The 20,351-nt window shown below is 35.5% G+C and overlaps 2 protein-coding genes across 5 annotated transcripts in view; one reads left to right on the forward strand and one right to left on the reverse strand.

The window, feature by feature from the left end:
* LOC110673951 (cullin-1) overlaps positions 1-20,351 on the reverse strand; it is a 31,908-nt gene that overhangs the window by 4,642 nt on the left and 6,915 nt on the right. The window contains exons 1-10 of one of the 4 annotated variants that reach the window (XM_021837202.2): positions 9,568-9,765; positions 8,758-8,936; positions 8,527-8,626; positions 7,891-8,076; positions 5,493-5,540; positions 5,204-5,407; positions 5,043-5,120; positions 4,723-4,812; positions 4,540-4,620; positions 4,381-4,443 (exon numbers count right to left, since the gene is read on the reverse strand). In XM_021837202.2, coding sequence (XP_021692894.1) covers positions 4,381-4,443; positions 4,540-4,620; positions 4,723-4,812; positions 5,043-5,120; positions 5,204-5,407; positions 5,493-5,540; positions 7,891-8,076; positions 8,527-8,626; positions 8,758-8,897 — 990 coding nt within the window. In that variant the 5' untranslated portion in view covers positions 8,898-8,936; positions 9,568-9,765. The other 3 variants (XM_058135884.1, XM_058135883.1, XM_058135885.1) reach the window with 3 other exon arrangements.
* On the forward strand, positions 14,599-17,246 carry LOC110673953 (protein SRG1-like). The gene is made up of 5 exons (XM_058135886.1): positions 14,599-15,478; positions 15,592-15,924; positions 16,005-16,252; positions 16,334-16,661; positions 16,741-17,246. The coding sequence occupies exons 2-5, from the start codon at positions 15,667-15,669 to the stop codon at positions 16,936-16,938; spliced, it is 1,032 nt and encodes a 343-aa protein (XP_057991869.1). The 5' UTR covers positions 14,599-15,478; positions 15,592-15,666; the 3' UTR covers positions 16,939-17,246.

The raw sequence follows: 20,351 nt of genomic DNA on the forward strand, positions 1-20,351 counted from the left end.
CGTCCTTTCGACGAGTGAGCCTATGCAGCTCAGCGAACACCTTTGCTGTAGGATCGAGTCCCTTAGCCCGGCAGAGGCCTCTGAAGGCTACCAGGATCTGCCATGAGTTCGGATGTACTTGGGCCACCGAGACATAGTGAAATTTCAGGATGTCCTTGAAGAAGTCGTCAAGGGGAAACCGAAGCCCGGCTTTTAATTGCTCTTCGTACACCATGATCGCATCATTTTCCTCAAAAGAGTGATCAGCTCTGAGATCGCCATGGCATCTAATAAGCTCAAAGGAATCGGTTCGAAGGTTATATTCTTGACTAATGGATTGCAAATCGGTTTCCTGAAGGACTGATGGCAACCCATCCACAGGGAGATTTTCTCTACTAGAGGCAAATGTCTGTCTTGATTGAGTTGCTCGACCACAAACTAAAGCGAAAGTCGTGGGAGGTTCAGATCGCCCATTTGGTCCGACCACTTGAACTTCATCCGATGACCACAAGACATGGACGGAAGGGGGGCTCGCCGCTCTCTGACCCTCGGCGCCGCTCATTTTCAAAGAAATGGAAAAAGTTTAACTAAGAGAAAGATCAAAACCCTTACCAGAGTGTGATCAGTGTCAGAAGAACTTGAAGAAACGAGAGAATTTTGGAATCTCTCGCGGAGTGCTGAAAATAACATAAAGGAGCAACTGACTGACCCTTTCCCTATTTATATCCGTCTGAGCATTCAATGCTCACAGTATCCCAAGCGGCGCATAGGTTAGCGGAATTCGCCCGCTTTTCTGACACATCGCAAGAACATTCCAGAAACTCCATAAATAAATAAGGGGAGATCGGCTGGTTAAAGATCGGCGGATTAAGGTAGATGTTCGGAATTACAGATCGGCTAAGGGCTATTCAATTAGGAATCAAATCGGATATGCAGATTAGAGATCGGAAAATAACCAATGCAATAATAAAATGATAACTGTCAAAATAAAATTTTATTTCATTTTCAAAAGATCAGATTACATCATTTGGGCGATCTCAAGAGATCGGATTACATCATTAAGAACCTTTAAAGGTCAGATTACATCATTTGGGCGATCTCTAGAGATCGATAGTACATTCTACCTAGTATGGACCTATGTCAAAGCCTAGTCTCGTGACTGAATCAAAAAATGTGTCTGATCAGAAAACCAGCCACAGACGTTGGATAGATGTGTAGCTCAGATGGGGTGACTATGACTCACATGGTGATAGGAGGGGTCATCGTCAATGTTATCGATCGGAACCGAGCTGCAGTCGGGACGCCCGATGTGGTGAGGAGCCAAATGAACTTCAAAGGGCGGTCACCGATTTTGAAAGGGAAATTAGCAGTCTTCTCGCCCGAAATCGGTTCGCCGATTATATCGGTCGACTGACTCGAGATCGACACGATCGATATTCTCGATCTAGATTGGTAAATTAGTCCGGTTCTCTCACTGTCATCAGAGGTGGTTATCATGATTCTCCGATCACCAGAATCGTAAATTTTCAGTCGAGGAACAAAGTGAACAATCGGAAAAAGATTAAGAGCAGTCGCCATGGCTGGGATTGTTGCCGGAGAAACTAGAACAAGAGAAGTGAGAAGTGGAAAGAGGAGAAATGAAATGCGGAAAGATGCCCCGTTGAGGCATATATATATAGGGGGTCTGAGCATTTATTACTAGCAGAAATCGAAGCGGATGCATCAGTAATCGAAGGATTAAATGCTTTGACTGAAACAGCTCGCATAGAGGGGAAGGTTCTGGAATGGGAGAGATCGGAAGAGGGGCCCAGTATGAGAGATCGGAAAAATCGGAAGGAATGGGAGGACAGAAAGCAAGGAAAGGATAAGATAATTTCCGATGACCCTTTTCATAATTAGAGCCGAGGTAATTAAAACGTTGCAGGCAAGATCAAATCTTTACCGCACGCTTCATTTGCAGAATCGCCCACAATGCTGACAGGCGTCAGGACATGTCATGGCAGTCCTGTACATCTCGATCTCCACCGTTGATCTTACTTGTAAGGACAAGCCCGGAGCCCTTAGATCAAAGAGAAGACGACAGGACCGGCGCCTTTTATTCCCGGCCCTCGAATCTCCCTTGATAAGAAGATTTTGAGCCGTTGGATTAGAAAAGAGAAAGGACAAATATTCTGAATAAGATCTCAGCCATCCATTTTGATTCTCTTCAATTCTCAGGCATCAGATCATGTCCTTTGAAATCCAAACCTTCCATCTCCCTCAGGGGAAATCTTAACCCTTCATTAGGAGCACCCGTTCCCTATAAATACCTGCATGAAAAACTATTGAAAAAAAAAAACGGAGAAAAATGTGGTGATTATAGTGGAAAGGCTCTGAAACTTGATTCAGTCTTGCTACTCTGCTATTTTAAGCTTTCAAAATAGAGAAACTTCAGAAACCAGTTTTCTAAAGTATTTCCATTGAAGGAGTGTTGGACACTGAAACTCTTCATTTTCAGTTTGTTCACTACTCTGCAATACCATCTCTCAGTTTCAGTTTCATCTTCATCATCTTAATATCAATCTTTTATTTTCCAAGCTTAATCTCATTCCAACCCGGTCACTGTCACTTCGGCTCAACTGCATTTTAACTTGGTACTTGTTATTTCAAAGTAAGCATTAGTCATCAAACTGTTAGCCCGCAGCTCTACAATATTTGTGGCTCCTCAGTCAGTTCGATACACTCAAATCCACACAGGTAAGTGTCTAGACCGTTACTCTATCAAATGCGCGCGTTTTATTTTCTTTGCTCTCATGCTCATGATTTTCATTAAATTCAGTTCTGCTAAAAGAGCCCCACGTAGATAATTGTTCTCTTGGGTTTACCTCTTATTCATCGGCTCATGTTATTTATTTGTTCTTAGCTTTATTTCCTTCAAATACGGGTATTCTGGTTACGGGCAGCGTATAGGTGATCTAATAAAACGTTGGTAGCTGTATCTTAAAACGAGAGTTTCTTTAAAATAATAAAAGTTTGGATAATAAATCGGAGGAAAAGCTATGAAGTCGAACCACTAAACAAGCTCAAGAGGTAACTTGGTATAGTGGGGGATCGAGGTAAGATCGGATCCCAGACTAGCAAACGAAAGAGATCGAACATTGCCTGTCAAAAGGTACTGGTAAGGCGATCACAAAGGAGATCGGTAAAAATTCAGTCTGGCAACCCCTCCCTAGTTATAAGGTATCAATGGGTTAAGAGAAGCTTTGTTCGGGTTCCCAGTGTCTTCGGATGCCAGGACCCTTAGTCTAAGGTTCTTACGATATACGATCGTAATTAAATTTTAAGAGGACGGGGAGAGTTCTTACCCGATCCTCATTCAAACAAAAAACAGGAGATCGGAGGAGAGTTTTTATCCGAGATCCTTCATTAAAACTCTAAAATTACATATTTAAAGAGATTGGAGCAGAGTTCTTATTCGATTCTCAACCAAAATTTTAATAAATACTTAAAGAGATCGGAGGAGAGTTCTTATTCGATTCTCAACCAAAATTTTAATAAATACTTAAAGAGATCGGAGGAGAGTTCTTATCCGATTCTCAACCAAAATTTGAATAAATACTCAAAGAGATCGGAGGAGAGTTCTTATCCGATTCTCAATCAAAATTTTAATAAATATGCGGAGATCGGAGGAGAGTTCTTATCCGAGATCCCCTCTTTAAAATTTTAAGCCGAATACTTTAAAAGGTCGGGGAAGAGTTCTTACCCGATCCTCATTCGAATAAAACGCGAAGGTCTGAGGAGAGTCCTTATCCAAAATCTCTCAACCCTTAATAAATATATCTAGAGATCGGGAGAAGTTCAGTCCTGAGTTTTCTTAGCAAAGTTCTAAATAAACAAAACTTCAACATACGAGGCAACTTTATCCGAACACCTATTCACTAAAAGGCCATCTCATGAACTTCTGTTCGTGGGACAATCCGAACCAGTGAAACATCAAATTATTCCTTTTTATCTGTCCAAAGGATTAACATTGTCACTATCTCAAACTCCCCCCCCCCACCCCCCTAATTACCCTTTTTCATAAAAGAGCATAATATTAAATCTGTTTACGTTCATTGAGGGACGAGGCGAGGTGCCTAACACCTTCCCCGCCCGTATATGGACTCTGAACCTAGAATCTCTGTTTTCGAAGTGATTTCTTTTAATTTATTTACATAAATGGTTTTCTTTAATTTCCCTCAAAATTAAAGTGGCGACTCCTCACTCTTTCTCACTTCGGTGAGTGTTCGTCCAGGCGACCGCAAAATACCATGCGACAATGTAATGCAATGTTATACACAAATCTGATCAACAAATCATATATAAAACTACATATTACTGTTGTTAGTTATAGTGAAGTGAATTATCAAAAGTAGACTTGACCTTCTTCTTGCTTGCTGCATCTTCAGCTTGTTTGACCAAAGCAGTACCTTCAGCAGTAACATGCTGCATCAAAGTGCAGAAAATGTTTCAAGAATAAGTTAAAATTAACTGATGCATCCCAGAACCATGGCTAGAGAATACTAGTTCAAGGCTACCAACCTGCTTAAATATACTGGAAACAGGATCTAAGCCTCGAGGAATTTTGGAAAAGAGCCTAAACATTCGCGATAAATCCTCCACCTGAAAAAGAATTCAAAAGAACTAATAATAATAAAAATAGGGAAACAATAAGCATCCTAATTTGCAATTACTAATAGTAAATGTATAACTGCTCATATGTACCTTGTCATCTCTAAGCAATGCATGACATCCAGAGTGTTCCTTTTCAAGCAGTTGGTTTGCATATACAGACAACAACTCATGTTGAACTTTCTGAGAAAGTTAAAAGAGAAAAAAAATAAAATAAAAGACGTGTTAACAATAGAAATATAGAAAATAAATGGCATATTTTACGTTAGGCCTGAAAATATGAAATGGATGACTTGGGTGAGACCTACATTAGGTCAGGTGTTGTGGTCATTTGGGTTACAGCATCCTCAATTCTTAAAATTAAGTGACTAACTAAATCAAAATTAGATTACAATAGAAAAACGACAACTAACCTCCAGCAACTTTGGCTCACTGCTAGAATGCAAGTAGTGAGAAACCCTATCTTTCTCCCGCTTTAGACATTCCTCAGCCTGGCATCACCAACAATATACATGAGACACCATTTAAGATGGCACCCAATTATATTTTAACCATTAAAAAATATCCCACATACTTTTAACATATAATCAGGACAAGAATCTTCTAGAATCCAGTTGGATGCCTTCCGAGAATAATAAGCAGCTGTATCTTTAAGCATTGCCGCTTCAAAGTCATTCTCATAGTAATCCATCTGCCCCATTCCAATTTCAATAAATATATCCAAAACATTCTTTAATAAAGCTCGGTCAATCTGCTCTCCCTCACGCTCTTGGTCAATCTGAATCAAAACAAATATGTTAATCAATCTTATCCAGGAGCTAAAAAGTGGACTATATGTTCAGGGCAAAACAATGTTACCATACCAGAGAAATTACAGCATCCCTCACTTTACCATTTAACTCCTGGTAGACCTGAAATTAGAAAATGTACATCATAATTTATGGTTGGTGATTAAAAATTAAAAATAATTTATGTACATCATACACTGGAAAGTGGTGATTAAAAATAATTCTAGTTAGAATTATGGTTGGTTCAAGAAGCACGAAAGGAAAGAATGTGCTATGAAACAGGATTCTCATTTCCAGTGAAGAGCAGAAATTAGAGAGAGATAAAGAAAGAAAGAGGAATGGAAATAGGAGAAGGAACATAGAGAGAGATAGAACTTAGAGATAATTAGATAGAAGAATTGATTGTAATATTGATATTTCTTGGATAGCCTCTGTTACAGCCCCTAGCAGTTATTTATACAACTTTCTCTTGCCGAACTATTTAGCTGCTCCTGCCACTCTAACAACTGTTTGACTTATCTAACTACCTCATCCAGCTCATCTTAAATATATCTTCTTATTCTACTCTCTTTACCATACAATTACCAGCCCCTTGCTCCTTATTAGTATTCATAACATTCCCCACTTCCTGAAATCATTCTTGACCTCAAGAATGAATAAGGAAAGCTGCAATTATAACACTGAAAGGAAATACCAAAATCTTGAATTAGGAGATGAACACATGCCCACAAGAGTAGTTTCCTTGCTATTTTGACTGTAAAACTATTGCCTCCATATCCAAACAACGACCATATATTGTAGCAGAAAATAACCAGAAAGAGAGAATAAAAAATGTTGGAGTGAATTTTTTCCCCCTCTGGATCATATAAGATGGATTTCTTTCTTTGCCTTCTTAATATTTCCCATTCATCCTTCATGGAAACTAAGAAATCACAGGAATAAAATTCACCCTCCTTCCATTTCAGCTGAGGGTATGTTGCAAAGCTTTGCTTTTGACTAAATTGCTCCTTATCAAAATACTCCAAAAGAAAATTTTCTGCTTCACTAGCCCCCTGAACCTTAAGAACAATAATCCCACTAGAGAGCTTTGACAACCCTTCTTGTGCTTTCTCCTTGTCAACTGCTGCAGATAATGTTGTATTTAGTAGAATAGTAGCTTCTTCATCTCCATCAGCGTTGGATGTTTTGCGCACAAGATTTTCATCTCTTAATCTTTCTTCCATCAATTTCTTATCTCCGCCATCATGCCAAATTCTTGTGTCACCAAGAGGGATAGTCTCCTTCTTAGCATCGAAATCCTCTGTACTCCTTAGTAGTTAATTCCAATTCAATACCACTACCGCAAGAATCTTCAGATATACAGATGCTGGTTTTTAAAGCTTGAATGGACTCCATCGATCCCCATTTGATCTTGAACCAAACTGTGAAAGCTTACCCGTGTTTCCTTCAAGGCTTCAACTCCTTTTCTCTTTATATTCATCTCTTACACATTCAAAAATATCCAGCAATTTCTTTAGTTGCCAAGGTTGTAGGTCCATGACTTGATGATCTAATTGTATTTTGTTTCTAAGAAAACTGAGAAAGAAAATTTGAGGAAGCAAATAGTGAAAGAAAACCCAACTGATAGAAGAGTCTAGGATCGTTCTTTAAATCTGGAATTACAAACTTCAAGAATAGGGTTTCAGTATAATCTGGAATTTGAAGAACTTCAAGAAACAAAGAAAATAAAGAAAGAATAGAGATCTGATTCTTGGAAAACAGAATAGGAACTCAGACGAAGGAAATTTTGAGGGAAAATCCAGCAAATAGAAACAAGAATCCCAAGAAGGAATAACAGAAAAGAAATCTGAACAGAGGAAAGCAAAGAGAAATAGAAGAAAGGAAGAACGTAGATCAGAGAAAGAAGAAGAAGAATGATAGAGAGAATAGCAGTTTCAAGAAAGAAGAACCTGGAATATAGGGCCTGCCATGCACCGAGTTATCACTGCAAACCTCCTTAGCAGATTTGAAACAATGCCCAATTGAAATCAAGCTTTGATACCACTTGTTATGAAACAGGATTCTCAATTCCAGAGAAGAGCAGAAATTATAGAGAGATAATAGAAAGAAAGAGGAAGGGAAATAGGAGAAGAAGGAAGATAGAGAGAAATAGAACTTAGAAAGAAGAGACTAGAGAGAATTAGAGAGAAGAATTGACTGTAATATTGATATTTCTTGGATAGCGTCTGTTACAGCCCCCTAACAGTTATTTATACAACTTTCCCTTGCCTAACTAACTGTTCCAGCCACTCTTAACTATTTGAATTATCTAACTAAATCATCCAGCTCATCTCAACTATATCTTCTTATTCTACTCTCTTTACCATACGATTACAGCCCCTTACTCCTTATTAGTATTCATAACAGAATGTCCTTAACAAATATAGACAGATCATAAGATGAACGACAATTGAAGGGCCAAGTCAACACGTACCAGATCACGGAAGCACGTGAGTCCAACTTCATTTAGGGTTGGAAGTGACTTCCGAGCAATAAAGTAGCGGTCCAGATAATGGAAGATACAAGAAAGCCACTTAACCATGACTTTATGGTTTGCCCACCTTTTCACAAGCTCTCTCAACATAAACTCATCATGCTTCTCTCTTAACGATGGCAATACCTGAACCAGAAAACTCACATTGAAAAATAATGAAGACATACTTGTTTAAAATATAACTCAATAAGAGCTTCAAATGACACCTCCAAACATAACACTTAATTTAACTACAAGGACTGACCCACATCTACCTTCATTATCACAGAGACCCCAGAACACTCACCATTAACTTAAATGTATGTGTGACACATCTAGTATTGTAGGGATATAAATGTTCAATATATCATATGGATGCATGGGAAATCTCAAATACAACTGTACAAGAGACAATAATAAAACCTCTGATGAATATATTGCAACTTAAATTTCATGTCGCGCAACAAATTGATTTTGATTGAGATTTTATGTTGTGCAACAAAATGATTTTGATTCTGAGCCATGGAACAAAATGTATGGAGAATGGACATAACAAATGTTTGGAAGACTGGCACTTAATATAAAAATGTTACTCACCATTGAAGTGATGTATTCTTCAAAAGACTCACGGTACTTGTTATACAGTTGTTGGGAGTAATCATGAGGGGGCTTTTGTGTACACATGTTGTAAATGGTTCTGTAAAGAAAATTAAGGAAAATAGCAACCACAATGACAAAAAAATAGCAAGCAGCAACGCAAATCAAAACATAGATCAATTAATATGCATACAAACTGGCATAAAGAACAAGTAACACAGTAATAGATACGTGTAGAGCATCATGTAGTCCTCAGAGCTGAACTTTGGCTCTGGCAACCCTTCTAGGATGTTCTTCAGCTTTGTTATCCCCTTTTGAATAAACTCCAATCCTTCGTCTAAGTAAATTGTCTTCCGCTCATTCATTGTCATATTGCCCAAACTCTAATTTTCAAACCTCCACAACAAAATCTGCATGATATTAAATGCAAGTCGTTCATTAGAATCATTACAGCAGCTAAATTCACGTTTTTGTACAGATCACAACTACTTCTTTGACTGGTAAAGAGCTTGGAAACCAACTCGATTCACAGCTTTATAATCTCCACATCTTCAAAAAAATAACATCTTGCACAAAGTGTAGCCAGAGTGAAGATAATTTCAAGAACAAATATAGAAAATCCAGCAACAAAGAACAGTAACTTATTGTTCATCATTACAAAAACCCTAACTATATATCAAATACAAAGGATAAATCAATTATCACAGTAAATCCCTTTCTTCTGGACCTAAAACCCTAATTCTTAATTCGTGAAATAAGAAGCCACTGGAAAAGATAATTAAAGAAACCAGAACATCAAGCTTCAAGTGATGATCAGTGTAGCTGCCCTAAATACTCCAATCCTACCTTTTCCTTGGGTTTCCCGCGATTTCTCAGTACCCAAACAATGCAAATGCTCCAATCGGAGCCCAAAAACAGATGTTATTTACAAATTGATCAACTACTGAAAGAAGCAATCCATACAGAATGAAGAAACTATGAAGAGAAAGAGATCAATAGATTCGATAGTAAAATCAGAAAGCATAAAAAGATATAAATTACCTCTACATAACAAAAGAGAATGGGAAAGGAAAAGGGAAAGGGAGCAGATTTGAAGAAGAGAATAAAGAAAAGGCTTAGAAAGTGTGGATGGAGAAGAAAAAGGATGAAGTCGAGGTCCGACAATGCATTGACGGCTAAGGCTGTTGAGAAACAAGATGTGGCATTCTTTCGGGTCTCGGATCCTCTGTAATTCATTGCACCTTTTTTTTTATATAAAAAAATAAATTATATAAAGGCTAAATTACAAATTGCTCCCAAATCGGCTAAAAATTATAAATTAATCCTTCTATTTTTAATTTAAAATACATAAATCTTAAATTTAGTTCATAAATTAAATAACTTCTCCATCTATTGTTAAATAAAATTACCATTAATCAACACATAATTATGTAAAATCAACTAAAAAATTTTAATTCCTATAACTCCCTTCTTTCACCTAATTTCCCCTCCTTAATTTGGTTTTGGTTTTAGTTTTTTTTTTTTTTTTTTTTTTTACTTTACCAAATTTTGGTTTCATTTTCTTCCTCATACTTTAATTAATGATTATATTCCATTAAATATTCTAGTGATCTAGGTATGTTTAAATGTATTAAATACAAATTTGAAGAAAACAGTCTTTTTCTTTTATTTTTGATAAATAAAATCACTTATCTTTTTTTTTTTTTTCTCTTCCTATGTTTCTCAAGTGGCAAAGAAGAAAAATTAAAAAAAAAATTAAAACACACTAAAATAGTTATAGAGGTGTTATTTAGAAGATAATGAAAAACTAAATAGAAATTTTGAAATTGTGGCATTGTATAGTTTTATTTAAACACATTAAGGTTTTGTTCGGTAATATTAATTGTTATAGTAATTATTAGTTATTTTAGTAACTATTAACGATTAAATTTAGCTGTTAGTGGTTAGTTGTTTATACAATAATTTAAAATAATAATATTTAATAAAAATAATTGTTGAATTAGTTATGGTCATAGCAAAAACTGCTTCCTTAATATCTAAATATAACTTTTTATGAACCACTGAAACCTTTAAAAGTTAACATAAATAAGAGGTAGCGTTTTAATTAGAGTCAAAACACTAAATTTTAGTTTAAAAACTATTGCCAAACATAGTCTAAAATTATTATAAATGTTTTTATGGAATTAGTGAAAGAAATATTATAGTTTTTAAACTATGAAATTGAATTAATATTTACCTAAAAAGTTTATTAATATTGTTTAAATATTACATGAAAATATATAAATTTATTTATTTTATATGCTTAATTAATAATTTATATAACATTTTTTAAAATTTTATAAAAATTAAAATTTGTATTTAATATACTTCTCTCAATTTCAACTAATAATGTTACTACATTCGATGTAAAGAATTCAGAATGGATAATTATGGCATCACCAAGATATTGTACCTTGAGGCCAATTTAATAATTAGTAATAAATATATTATATATAGAAATACATTGGTTTACAATCAAAGCAATTATAGATCTCATAATGAAGGAATTTTTATCCATCATGATTATTTTAATGCACAACACCTTGACTGTTAGATTATATATGGCAGTGCAGAAGTCAATTCCATAGAATATATAGCAATCTAATAGAGAAAAATCACTATGATTAAAGAAAAATAAGAACTGGTCATCTATATATATTGAGATGCATAGTATTAATGATAATGAACAACTAACTTTGTTGCTTCTTTGTTCTTTGTGCCCAATAATGAAGAAACAAAATGTACTATTGAACTTGTGACCTCTTTCCACAGAACATCTCTAACAAGAGAATCTCGACATCTTTTGATGCTGCACAACCCATTCTATGGTCTTCATGTCTTCAAGATCAATCTGTTTAGTTTGTTAAAAAGAACGTTTGGCAGTTTGGAAATCATAACTGATTCTTGTTGGTTCACATAAAGATGGAGCTCATCTCTCTCTCTCTCTCTCTCTCTCTCTCTCTCTCTCTCTCTCTCTCTCTATTACTCTATATAATATATACACAGAGACAAAGCTACCTCGAGCGAATTCAGCAGTATATATCTTGATGAAGGTCTTGTTAATAAACATTTATGGCATTGAGGGACAGCAAATTAATGAGTTTTGGACCAGTGATCATGAAGTTCAACCAATTGAATAAACTTAACTATGCGTGGAGCAAAGGAATCTGACCTGAAAATTTGTTTCCATCTAAAACTAAAAGCAATCATTGTTAAAATAACAAAGAATTAATGACTCCTGGGAGTAGATTGTCCTGCAGATAGAGAAGGAGAATCCCATTGAGATTGCAGAGTATGCTTCCATATAAAAAGATATTATAAGCTCAAGCATCTACTAAATTTTATTTTCTGCATTGAAAAGGCTGTGAGTGATAGAAGGGCTGCCAAGACAAGGTGGAATTTGTTCTGCTAGATTGTTTTATCAAGAGCATCTCAAGCATTGCTAAAGAAACAAGATTGCCTGATTTTTTTTTTCCAATGGTTTAAGTTGGGAGGAACTTCACTCTCCAAATTCAATGAATTATTGTTGAATAGATTACAAAATTTCTATATAATTTCGCCATATCAACCATTATTTTTAATAGTAATCATTTTAATAGTTTGCTTAATATTATTGTTAGAGTTGTTTTTCTTTAAATGTGTTAGTTAAAAGGTATTAGAAATTAATTTAAAGTTAAGTAGAACGAAGATATAATACATACATTGCAAGTTCAGTGAAAGCCAAACTAGTAATAGGGAATGAGTTAGTTTGGATGGAGTGGTATTGTCCCAAAGTAATAACTTTAAATATCTCGGCTCAGTCCTTCAAGTAGATGGGGGATGCGAGGAAGATGTTAATCATAGGATTAAAGCCGGATGGTTAAAGTGGAGACGTGCCACAGGAGTTTAATGTGATCGCAAGATTCCCAATAAGTTGAAAGGAAAATTTTACCGTACAGCCATACGACCGGCTATGTTATATGGTAGTGAGTGCTGGGCACTAAAAGAGTCGTATGCATCTAAGATAAGAGTTTGCGGAGATGAGAATGTTAAAGTGGATGAGTGGCCATACTAGATTAGATAAAGTCCATAATGAGAGTATTAGAGAAAATGTAGGAGTGGTGTCTATTAAGGATAAGTTGAGAAAATGGAGATTGAAATAGTTTGGTTATGTGAAGCGTAGACATATGGAGACTCCAGTTAGATAAGTAGAGCACATTAGGGTAGAGGATAGAAAGAAAAAAAAGTGATAGACCTAAATTAACTTGGAGATGAGTAGTATAACATGACCTAAAAGTATTACATATTTTTTATGATTTAACCCAAAATCGTTTAGAGTGGAAAAAACGAATCCATATAACCGACCCCAAATTTTTGGAATAATGGTTTAGTTGAGTTGAATTGAGTAAAAATTTTTAAGAAGAAAAGAGAAATTTTTTACATAAAATGTCTAAATTAACTTTTGATAAGGGCTAGTTTAATTGCTTAACATTAAATTTTATAAGGGCTTAATTAATTAAATTTAATGATGAAATTATATTGGCCAATCCATTTATAATACTATGAAAAAAATAATTTTTGATGACAAGTTAATGTACCAAATAATAGAACAATTTTTTAGGTTTTCTTTTTCTTCTTGCTCCTTTTGACTGAAGTTGTGGACTGAAATTGGGCCTAGCCTGCTTAAGATTTGGGTGAAAGTCACAAACATTCATAAGGGACAAACAAAGGTGTTCTCAAAAGAGTACCCTAAGCCCTTAGGACCCATCCCTATCAAAACCAAACTTTTATGGGTGAAAAGTATACAAGGTAAAGAGGATAAATTTACAGTGTCTCTGTTTTAGGGGTGGTAACAAAATTATTCCTTAATTTTAAATTGTAATGAATTTTGAGCAGTAAATTTGTAGATAACATTTTGATTTGAACAATTCAAAATATTGATGACATAAACAATCTTCTCTTATTTGGATTTGGATGGAGCAAAATCAATTATAATTTTCTTTATAAATTATTCATGAAAAATTTTTTATAATACAATATAATGAAACGTTATATGTGTAGTGACTAATTAGAGGGGGCTTTGCATCTGAAAACAATCTCAATTTTTCATATTATTGTCACTTTGAATTGTTTGCATTGTATTACTTATAAATCGGTTATTGAGAGTTATAAGTATTTTATTTTGTAAAATTTTAAAGCTTAAGAGTTTGTAATTTTTATAACCCATTCTTGAACTTTGCTTGATATTTCACTTATATCTTTTTAACTTTAATTTATTATTGAAAATCTCCAAATTTTAATTTTATTTCACAAAAATATTTCTAACTTGTAATAGCAGGTTTCACAAAAAAATATTAGCTGTTTCAATTATTATCTGAACTTATCATAAAAATACTAACCTCATCACAAGGATTTGCTTTTTGGAAAGAACTCTTCATCGAAAAGTGTTAAAACTGCTTTTATAAATGTCACATTTTAGTTTAGAGGGATTTTTTAATCTAAAAATCTACTATAATTACTTAGAGGGATTTTTGTGAAATAAAATTAAAGTTAGAATTTTTTAAGAACATATTTAATGATGGAAATGAAACACGGAGCAAAATTCATAAATTGAAATATAAAAATTACCCAAGCTTTAGGGATAAAATTTATCCTTAAACACAATGCAGAGTGAAATGGAAACTGAGATAAGAATGAGATTGAGAGTGATAGAGCATTAGCAGCGAAAACAATGGCAGAAAGAGTCAAGAAAGAAGGAAATGAATGTGTCTATGGATAACCATGATCTAGTATTGGACACATGTCAGTTAAAGGATTTCAAGGTAGAATAGGACCACCCTTCAGTACCTTGTTTTCCTTAATCATGGAGCCAATACTAGATAATGCTTCGGAAAAAAAAAAACGAAAATATTGTTTTGGAAGTTGGAAATGGATTGATTGCCTTGAGCTTCAATTCTACATCATAGTCCTTGGATCATATTTAAGGCTTTGAAAATGATAGAAAGATAAGTGAGATTTGAGATAAGGTTCCAAGCACATATCAAGCTTTCGGTGAACATAAAGCAAACAAGTTCAAGATTAACAAGCTGGAAGTGGGCAATTGAAGTATTCAAATGTCAACAACCCAGCTGAGGAGTTGTGAGCAATGGGCTAGTGGTATTTCTCATGGAATAGAGCTCTACGTGTTCGATTGTAATCCTGAAAGGGCTCTTATTACAGTCATAAAGCACAAGAAAGATGCACTTTATAGTGAAGGGGTGAGATGTGAGGAGAAGTCATCAGATGGATGATGACAACCACAACACTTCAAATGGTTTGCCAGAATCTGAGACTTGTTAAATTGGCACAACTTTAATGGCCCCTACTAGTACTAGAGCCACTTACCAAGAGACAACCATACGCACCTATATGCTGTATCAGCAGCCACTATTATATTAGATACCATGCCCTTTGGGGCCTCTCTTGTTGTTGCTTGTTGGGTCCTCCCTTTTCAATGCTCACAGTTTATGAGGGCCATGATTCAAAGCAAACAAACAAACAAAACGACAGAGAACAGTTAATATAATCAGATGTTAGAATTTTCCATGTTCAGCCCAATTACAACAGGTCGGTCGTTTTGTGGTCCAATTCTCCAATGTACATCTACTGACGAGACTGAAGAAATTTTTACTGCAGAAGCACTATTCTTATCCTTTGTGTGTTTCTGGGTTAATATAGTGGGATCAGATGTACATCTGATTCTTCTGATTCTGAGAGCTAATAATAATGAAACCAATCAACTAAGCTTCAAGTTCTCATTAATTTGTTAATTTACTAAATTTTTCGTCTTCACTTTTTTTTTTTCTTGTTCATGATATGCTTTTAGTATTCCTGGTTCTGCAGATATCTGAGCGCCACACAGATGTTAGCTAGGTTCCCATGAAACTTTACCTCTGTGAGTCAACTTTTATAAAGTGCATATGATAGGTCCCTGCATCCTACATGCTACACAGCACACACTAAATATTAACAATTAAAACAGTTTGTTTTCTCCTCCTATAAATACAGAGTTGTGTAAGCTTGGAACTACCAAGTAGCACTCGTTAGCTTTCACTGATTTAGTCATCTCCAAATTTTACTGCCATGGCTCCTGTACCCAGTTCTCCTATCAAGGTTGGTCATATTGATGATGTTCAGGAACTGAGAAAGGCTAAGCCAAAAACAATCCCTGAAAGATTTGTCAGGGATATGAATGAAGGGCCAACACTAGCCATAGCTTTACCTTCTCTGAGTGACATACCTATCATTAATTTCTCAAGGCTTGTGAATGGCAGTAAAGATGATTACCAAACTGAAAGTTTGCAGCTTGCAAGAGCCTGTAAGGAGTGGGGATTTTTTCAGGTAAACAAAATTTATGTTCTTTCTCTTACTAATTAAGTAATGAATTTGGAAGCTGACTCTTATATATATCAACTTCTCAGGTGATTAACCATGGAATTAATCTGAGTTTGATTGAGAGCATAGAGGAGGTGGCCAAGAATTTTTTCATGCTACCTTTAGAGGAGAAGCAGAAGTATCCCATGGCACCAGGAACTGTTCAGGGATATGGACAAGCCTTTGTGTTCTCTGAGGACCAAAATCTGGACTGGTGCAACATGTTTGCTCTTGGAATTGAGCCTCCCTATATAAGGAACCCGAAACTATGGCCAATAAAGCCAACAAAGTTCGGGTAAATGTTGTGCCTTACTAATAGTATAGATTTTTAAGACTACAAATTTCTTAGCAGTAATGTCACTTGTTACTTATGCAGTGAAACTGTTGACGTTTATTCAAGAGAAGTGAGGAAGCTGTGCCAGAATCTATTGAAGTACATAGCCATGACCCTTGGCTTGAAAGCAGATATTTTTGAAGAAATGTTTGGAGTTGCTGTGCAAGCTATAAGGATGAACTACTGCCCACCATGTTCAAGACATGACCTTGTTCTAGGCCTAAGCCCACATTCAGATGGGAGTGCCCTAACAGTGCTGCAGCAAGGAAATGGTAGCTCAGTAGGACTTCAAATCCTTAAAGACAACAAGTGGGCACCTGTTCAGCCCATTTCAAATGCATTAGTAATCAACATTGGTGACACTTTGGAAGTAAGAATCCTGAATTTTGATTTCCTATTATCCCAATAACATTGACGTTATGTGATTATATAATCTTTTGAATATACAGGTTCTAACAAATGGAAAATACAAGAGTGTGGAACACAGGGCAGTGACTCATAAGGAAAAAGACCGTCTCTCTATTGTCACTTTCTATGCTCCAAGCTATGAAATAGAACTCGGACCAATGCCAGAACTGGTGGATGAGAACAACCCTTGTAACTATAGGAGACACACTCATCGAGAATACAACAAACACTGTAACTAACAAGTAGCAGGGAAAGAAAACCCTGGAATTTGCCAAGATTAAACGCAACAGATCTACTTTATAGTTTTTAGAATTTGTATATACTGGTGTTAGTGTTTCACTTCCTCATGTCTTCTGTGTAGAATATAAGGCCAAATTACATGTTGGATATTATATATATATATATATATATATATATATATATATATATATATATATATATATATATATATCAAAATGTGCGGGGGTCAATGATGGACTGCTCGAGTTGACTCATATTTGTAATAGACTTTCAATTAGTTGAAGCCTGTTACGCATTTCTTGTCAAATGTGTTTGGTTTTGAGGACTTTGTTGAAAAACCTACTGTTAAGTATAGGAGAAAACAAGAATCAAAACAGAAGTAAATGCTACTTGCATCAGATTCCTAATAGGGAAAGAGGCGGCAATCATTTGGGCACCCAAAACACCACCACTCCATGTTTCTGAAAGGATGAAACAGAAAGTGGACAAAATCATCGATTTTCCTTTGTTCACGGGAAAAGAGAGCTTTTTTCTTGGTCGTAGGAGAGAGAAGCCCACAGATGTAAGTGGTTCATATTATTAGAGTGAAGGAATCACTACGCAAGCAACTTGCTATGGGTTTTTGTTTTTCAAAACGGAAGTGACATTTAGTTGCTAGCAGCACACAGAGAACAAAGAGGAGTGTTCTAAGCATGCATGACATAAGATGTGAGGTAAACAGGAGACACAAAATAACTTAAACAATTGGCAGAAACCCACACGTGATTCACAACATCAACTAAACTAATGTTTTCTCCATTGAGTATGGAAACCTCATTGGCAACGAAAATGATGATGCAATAAGCAAAGTGGAATACTTGGACAACACATCATTCACTCCATTCCAAGAGAAAAAAGGGATCTTTCAAGTGAATCATGTCTTGGGTTGAACTAAATAAAATAAATAAATAAATAAAGCACTAGCATAGAAATGATGGTACAATCAACTGTGATCCTATAAACCAAACACCATTTTTGAAGCTACGAAAGTATTGCTCAACATTAATATAAAGATAGGATCTTAGCATCAACTTGTACTGTTTTCATCAATGTAGTGAACCTACATATCAGTACCAGGGCTGGCATCAAAATAGTTAAGCTGGCTTGGGTTTAGCATAAAGGGTTCATTCAACCCATTTATGACACCTAAAATGCTTCCAATCAAAGTTACCTGCAACTATACATCGGTTACAGAATATCTCTTCAAATCTATCAAGAGTCTGAAGACAACATGAGATTTTCTTTACTATATCAGAAGCCAAACAATTATACAGAATCTCTGGATTCTAAAATTCCATTCAGGATTTTCGTAATTCATCAAGCAAAGGACAAAGCTGACGAAGTTATTCAGTCAATCATTGAACAAGTCATATATGCATAAATTGATATGAATTAAAGGGGAGATGGTAGGAACACAACTTAGGCCTCTTTGTTGAAGAATCTGACAACCCACTACCAAAAAACAAACGCTCACGCTAGTGTTTTCTGACATGGCATTGTTGTGTATGATTGTGGGATTTTCACTTTCTCTTCCAAGCTATCACTTTCAAGGTGGTAATGCGGAGAGTGAGATCAGCAAATGGGGCCCCAAATGCAAGCTTGGGGAACTTTACAAGTTGCAGGCTAAATTGATTATGATAGCATTAATTTGAACAACGGGTGTTAAGTGGAACCGCAGGAAGAGAGACAAGAATATCAGCAGGCGACTAAGTCAATTCATGGAAGCAATTGTTTGTGTTTGCTTCTGATTTTGGAATGCTCAGAGAGCCGTTAATTAGGCTTTATTCACTACCAGTTTGCTCCACGTGCCAGATTATAGTTTACTTGGCACATTCAATGAATCTTATTGTTACGCTTCATCTGTGCTTCAATAATTGCATTGCTCTTCTACTTGAATAAAATGGACAAAATGATCAAAATATCTCTTTATTTTTTCTATATCCTTTGTTCCCTGCAGCTAACATTCCTGTAAAGCTAGCCTTGTACTTCCAATCAAAGCAAGCCTGAAACTAGAGTGGACGCTCTAGCAATAGAGTGTTAGGAATAGAATGAACGGCCGAATACCCCAAGCACTTGACAATGACCAGACTCGGGATCAAGTCCGTGGGCGTTATATTTTTTATGCACTGTCCATATGGGAGTTTTGTCTCTCGACCCATATTGCACAGTTCGCCCACTATAAGCCCAAAGTGGCCTGTTAGAGTTGGCCCTAATTTAATCACAATTGTCTCTCAATTTTAATTAGTATTTTAACAAGATCAACATTATTAAATTTGATAAAATTTTCATCAAATTATAACAATTTATTAATTATAATTTTTTACTAGGCCACCCACAGTGGTAAAATAATTTACCAAGGCACGATTTTCACCTCCTGATCCGTACCTTTGCCATCCCTAATCTAGCATCCGCGAAACTATGATGAACTATTTAGAACTCCCTTAAGATACGCATCACAATAGTTGCCGACACTGCCTTCCAGAAGGGATGGGATGGAATCTAGGGATGTATGAAACTACCACATTATTCTTCCATGTTGAAATCACAGAGAAGAAGAATCACATGGGACCCGCAATAATTCACAAAAAATGATTCCACGAGCATATGGGAGCCAAGTTACATAACCGAATTTGATGTTATCATAACATTTTATTTCGACTCATCAGATCCCTGAAATTTTTTAATTTTGGCATTATTGTTCATAAATTTTCCTGATCAATATATAGTGGGCATCTCCTCACATTGAATCCCCGTGAAGTGAATATATATATATATATATATATATATAGCATTTTAAAATAATTAAATAATCCTATATTTTTAATTTCAGAAATTTCACTTCGCTGAATTTTCACTCCTAGAGATCCCTTCACTTACCTACGCTATAGCTCAACCAGTGTGAAATAGACTCACGCTCGCTGCATACCCATTTGGCATTTACAAAAAAAAAAAAAAAAAAAAAAAGAAGAAAGAAAACTTGCTTGTTTGAAAGAACTATAACAGGCTTTGTAATGGTAACCAAAGGATGCGGTTGTCGTGGTGGTGTTAGAGAAGCGAAGGGCACCAGATGGAGCGCAGACTTTATCGCCACAAGTAAAAGGAGATTTCTCTAATGGGTTGCTTTTTTGCATGCTTTGGTTCCTCCAAATGGCAGACACAGTATCCATCCAATAATCCAATCAAGACTAACACAAGGCAGAATAATTCATCGGTTATGGAATCTTACAGTACCTATCACAGGTTCACATCCAGTGAGATCTATTTTCTCATAAGTGGCAAGTACAAGTTGCAAGGAAACTAGAATTTTACAAAGATTCGATTCAATTAACTTCTTTTTTGTCAATTCTTGTATTTGAAATGAAAAAAATTCAAT

Source organism: Hevea brasiliensis, chromosome 15, assembly GCF_030052815.1.
Source record: "Hevea brasiliensis isolate MT/VB/25A 57/8 chromosome 15, ASM3005281v1, whole genome shotgun sequence".
Lineage (NCBI taxonomy): Eukaryota > Viridiplantae > Streptophyta > Magnoliopsida > Malpighiales > Euphorbiaceae > Hevea > Hevea brasiliensis.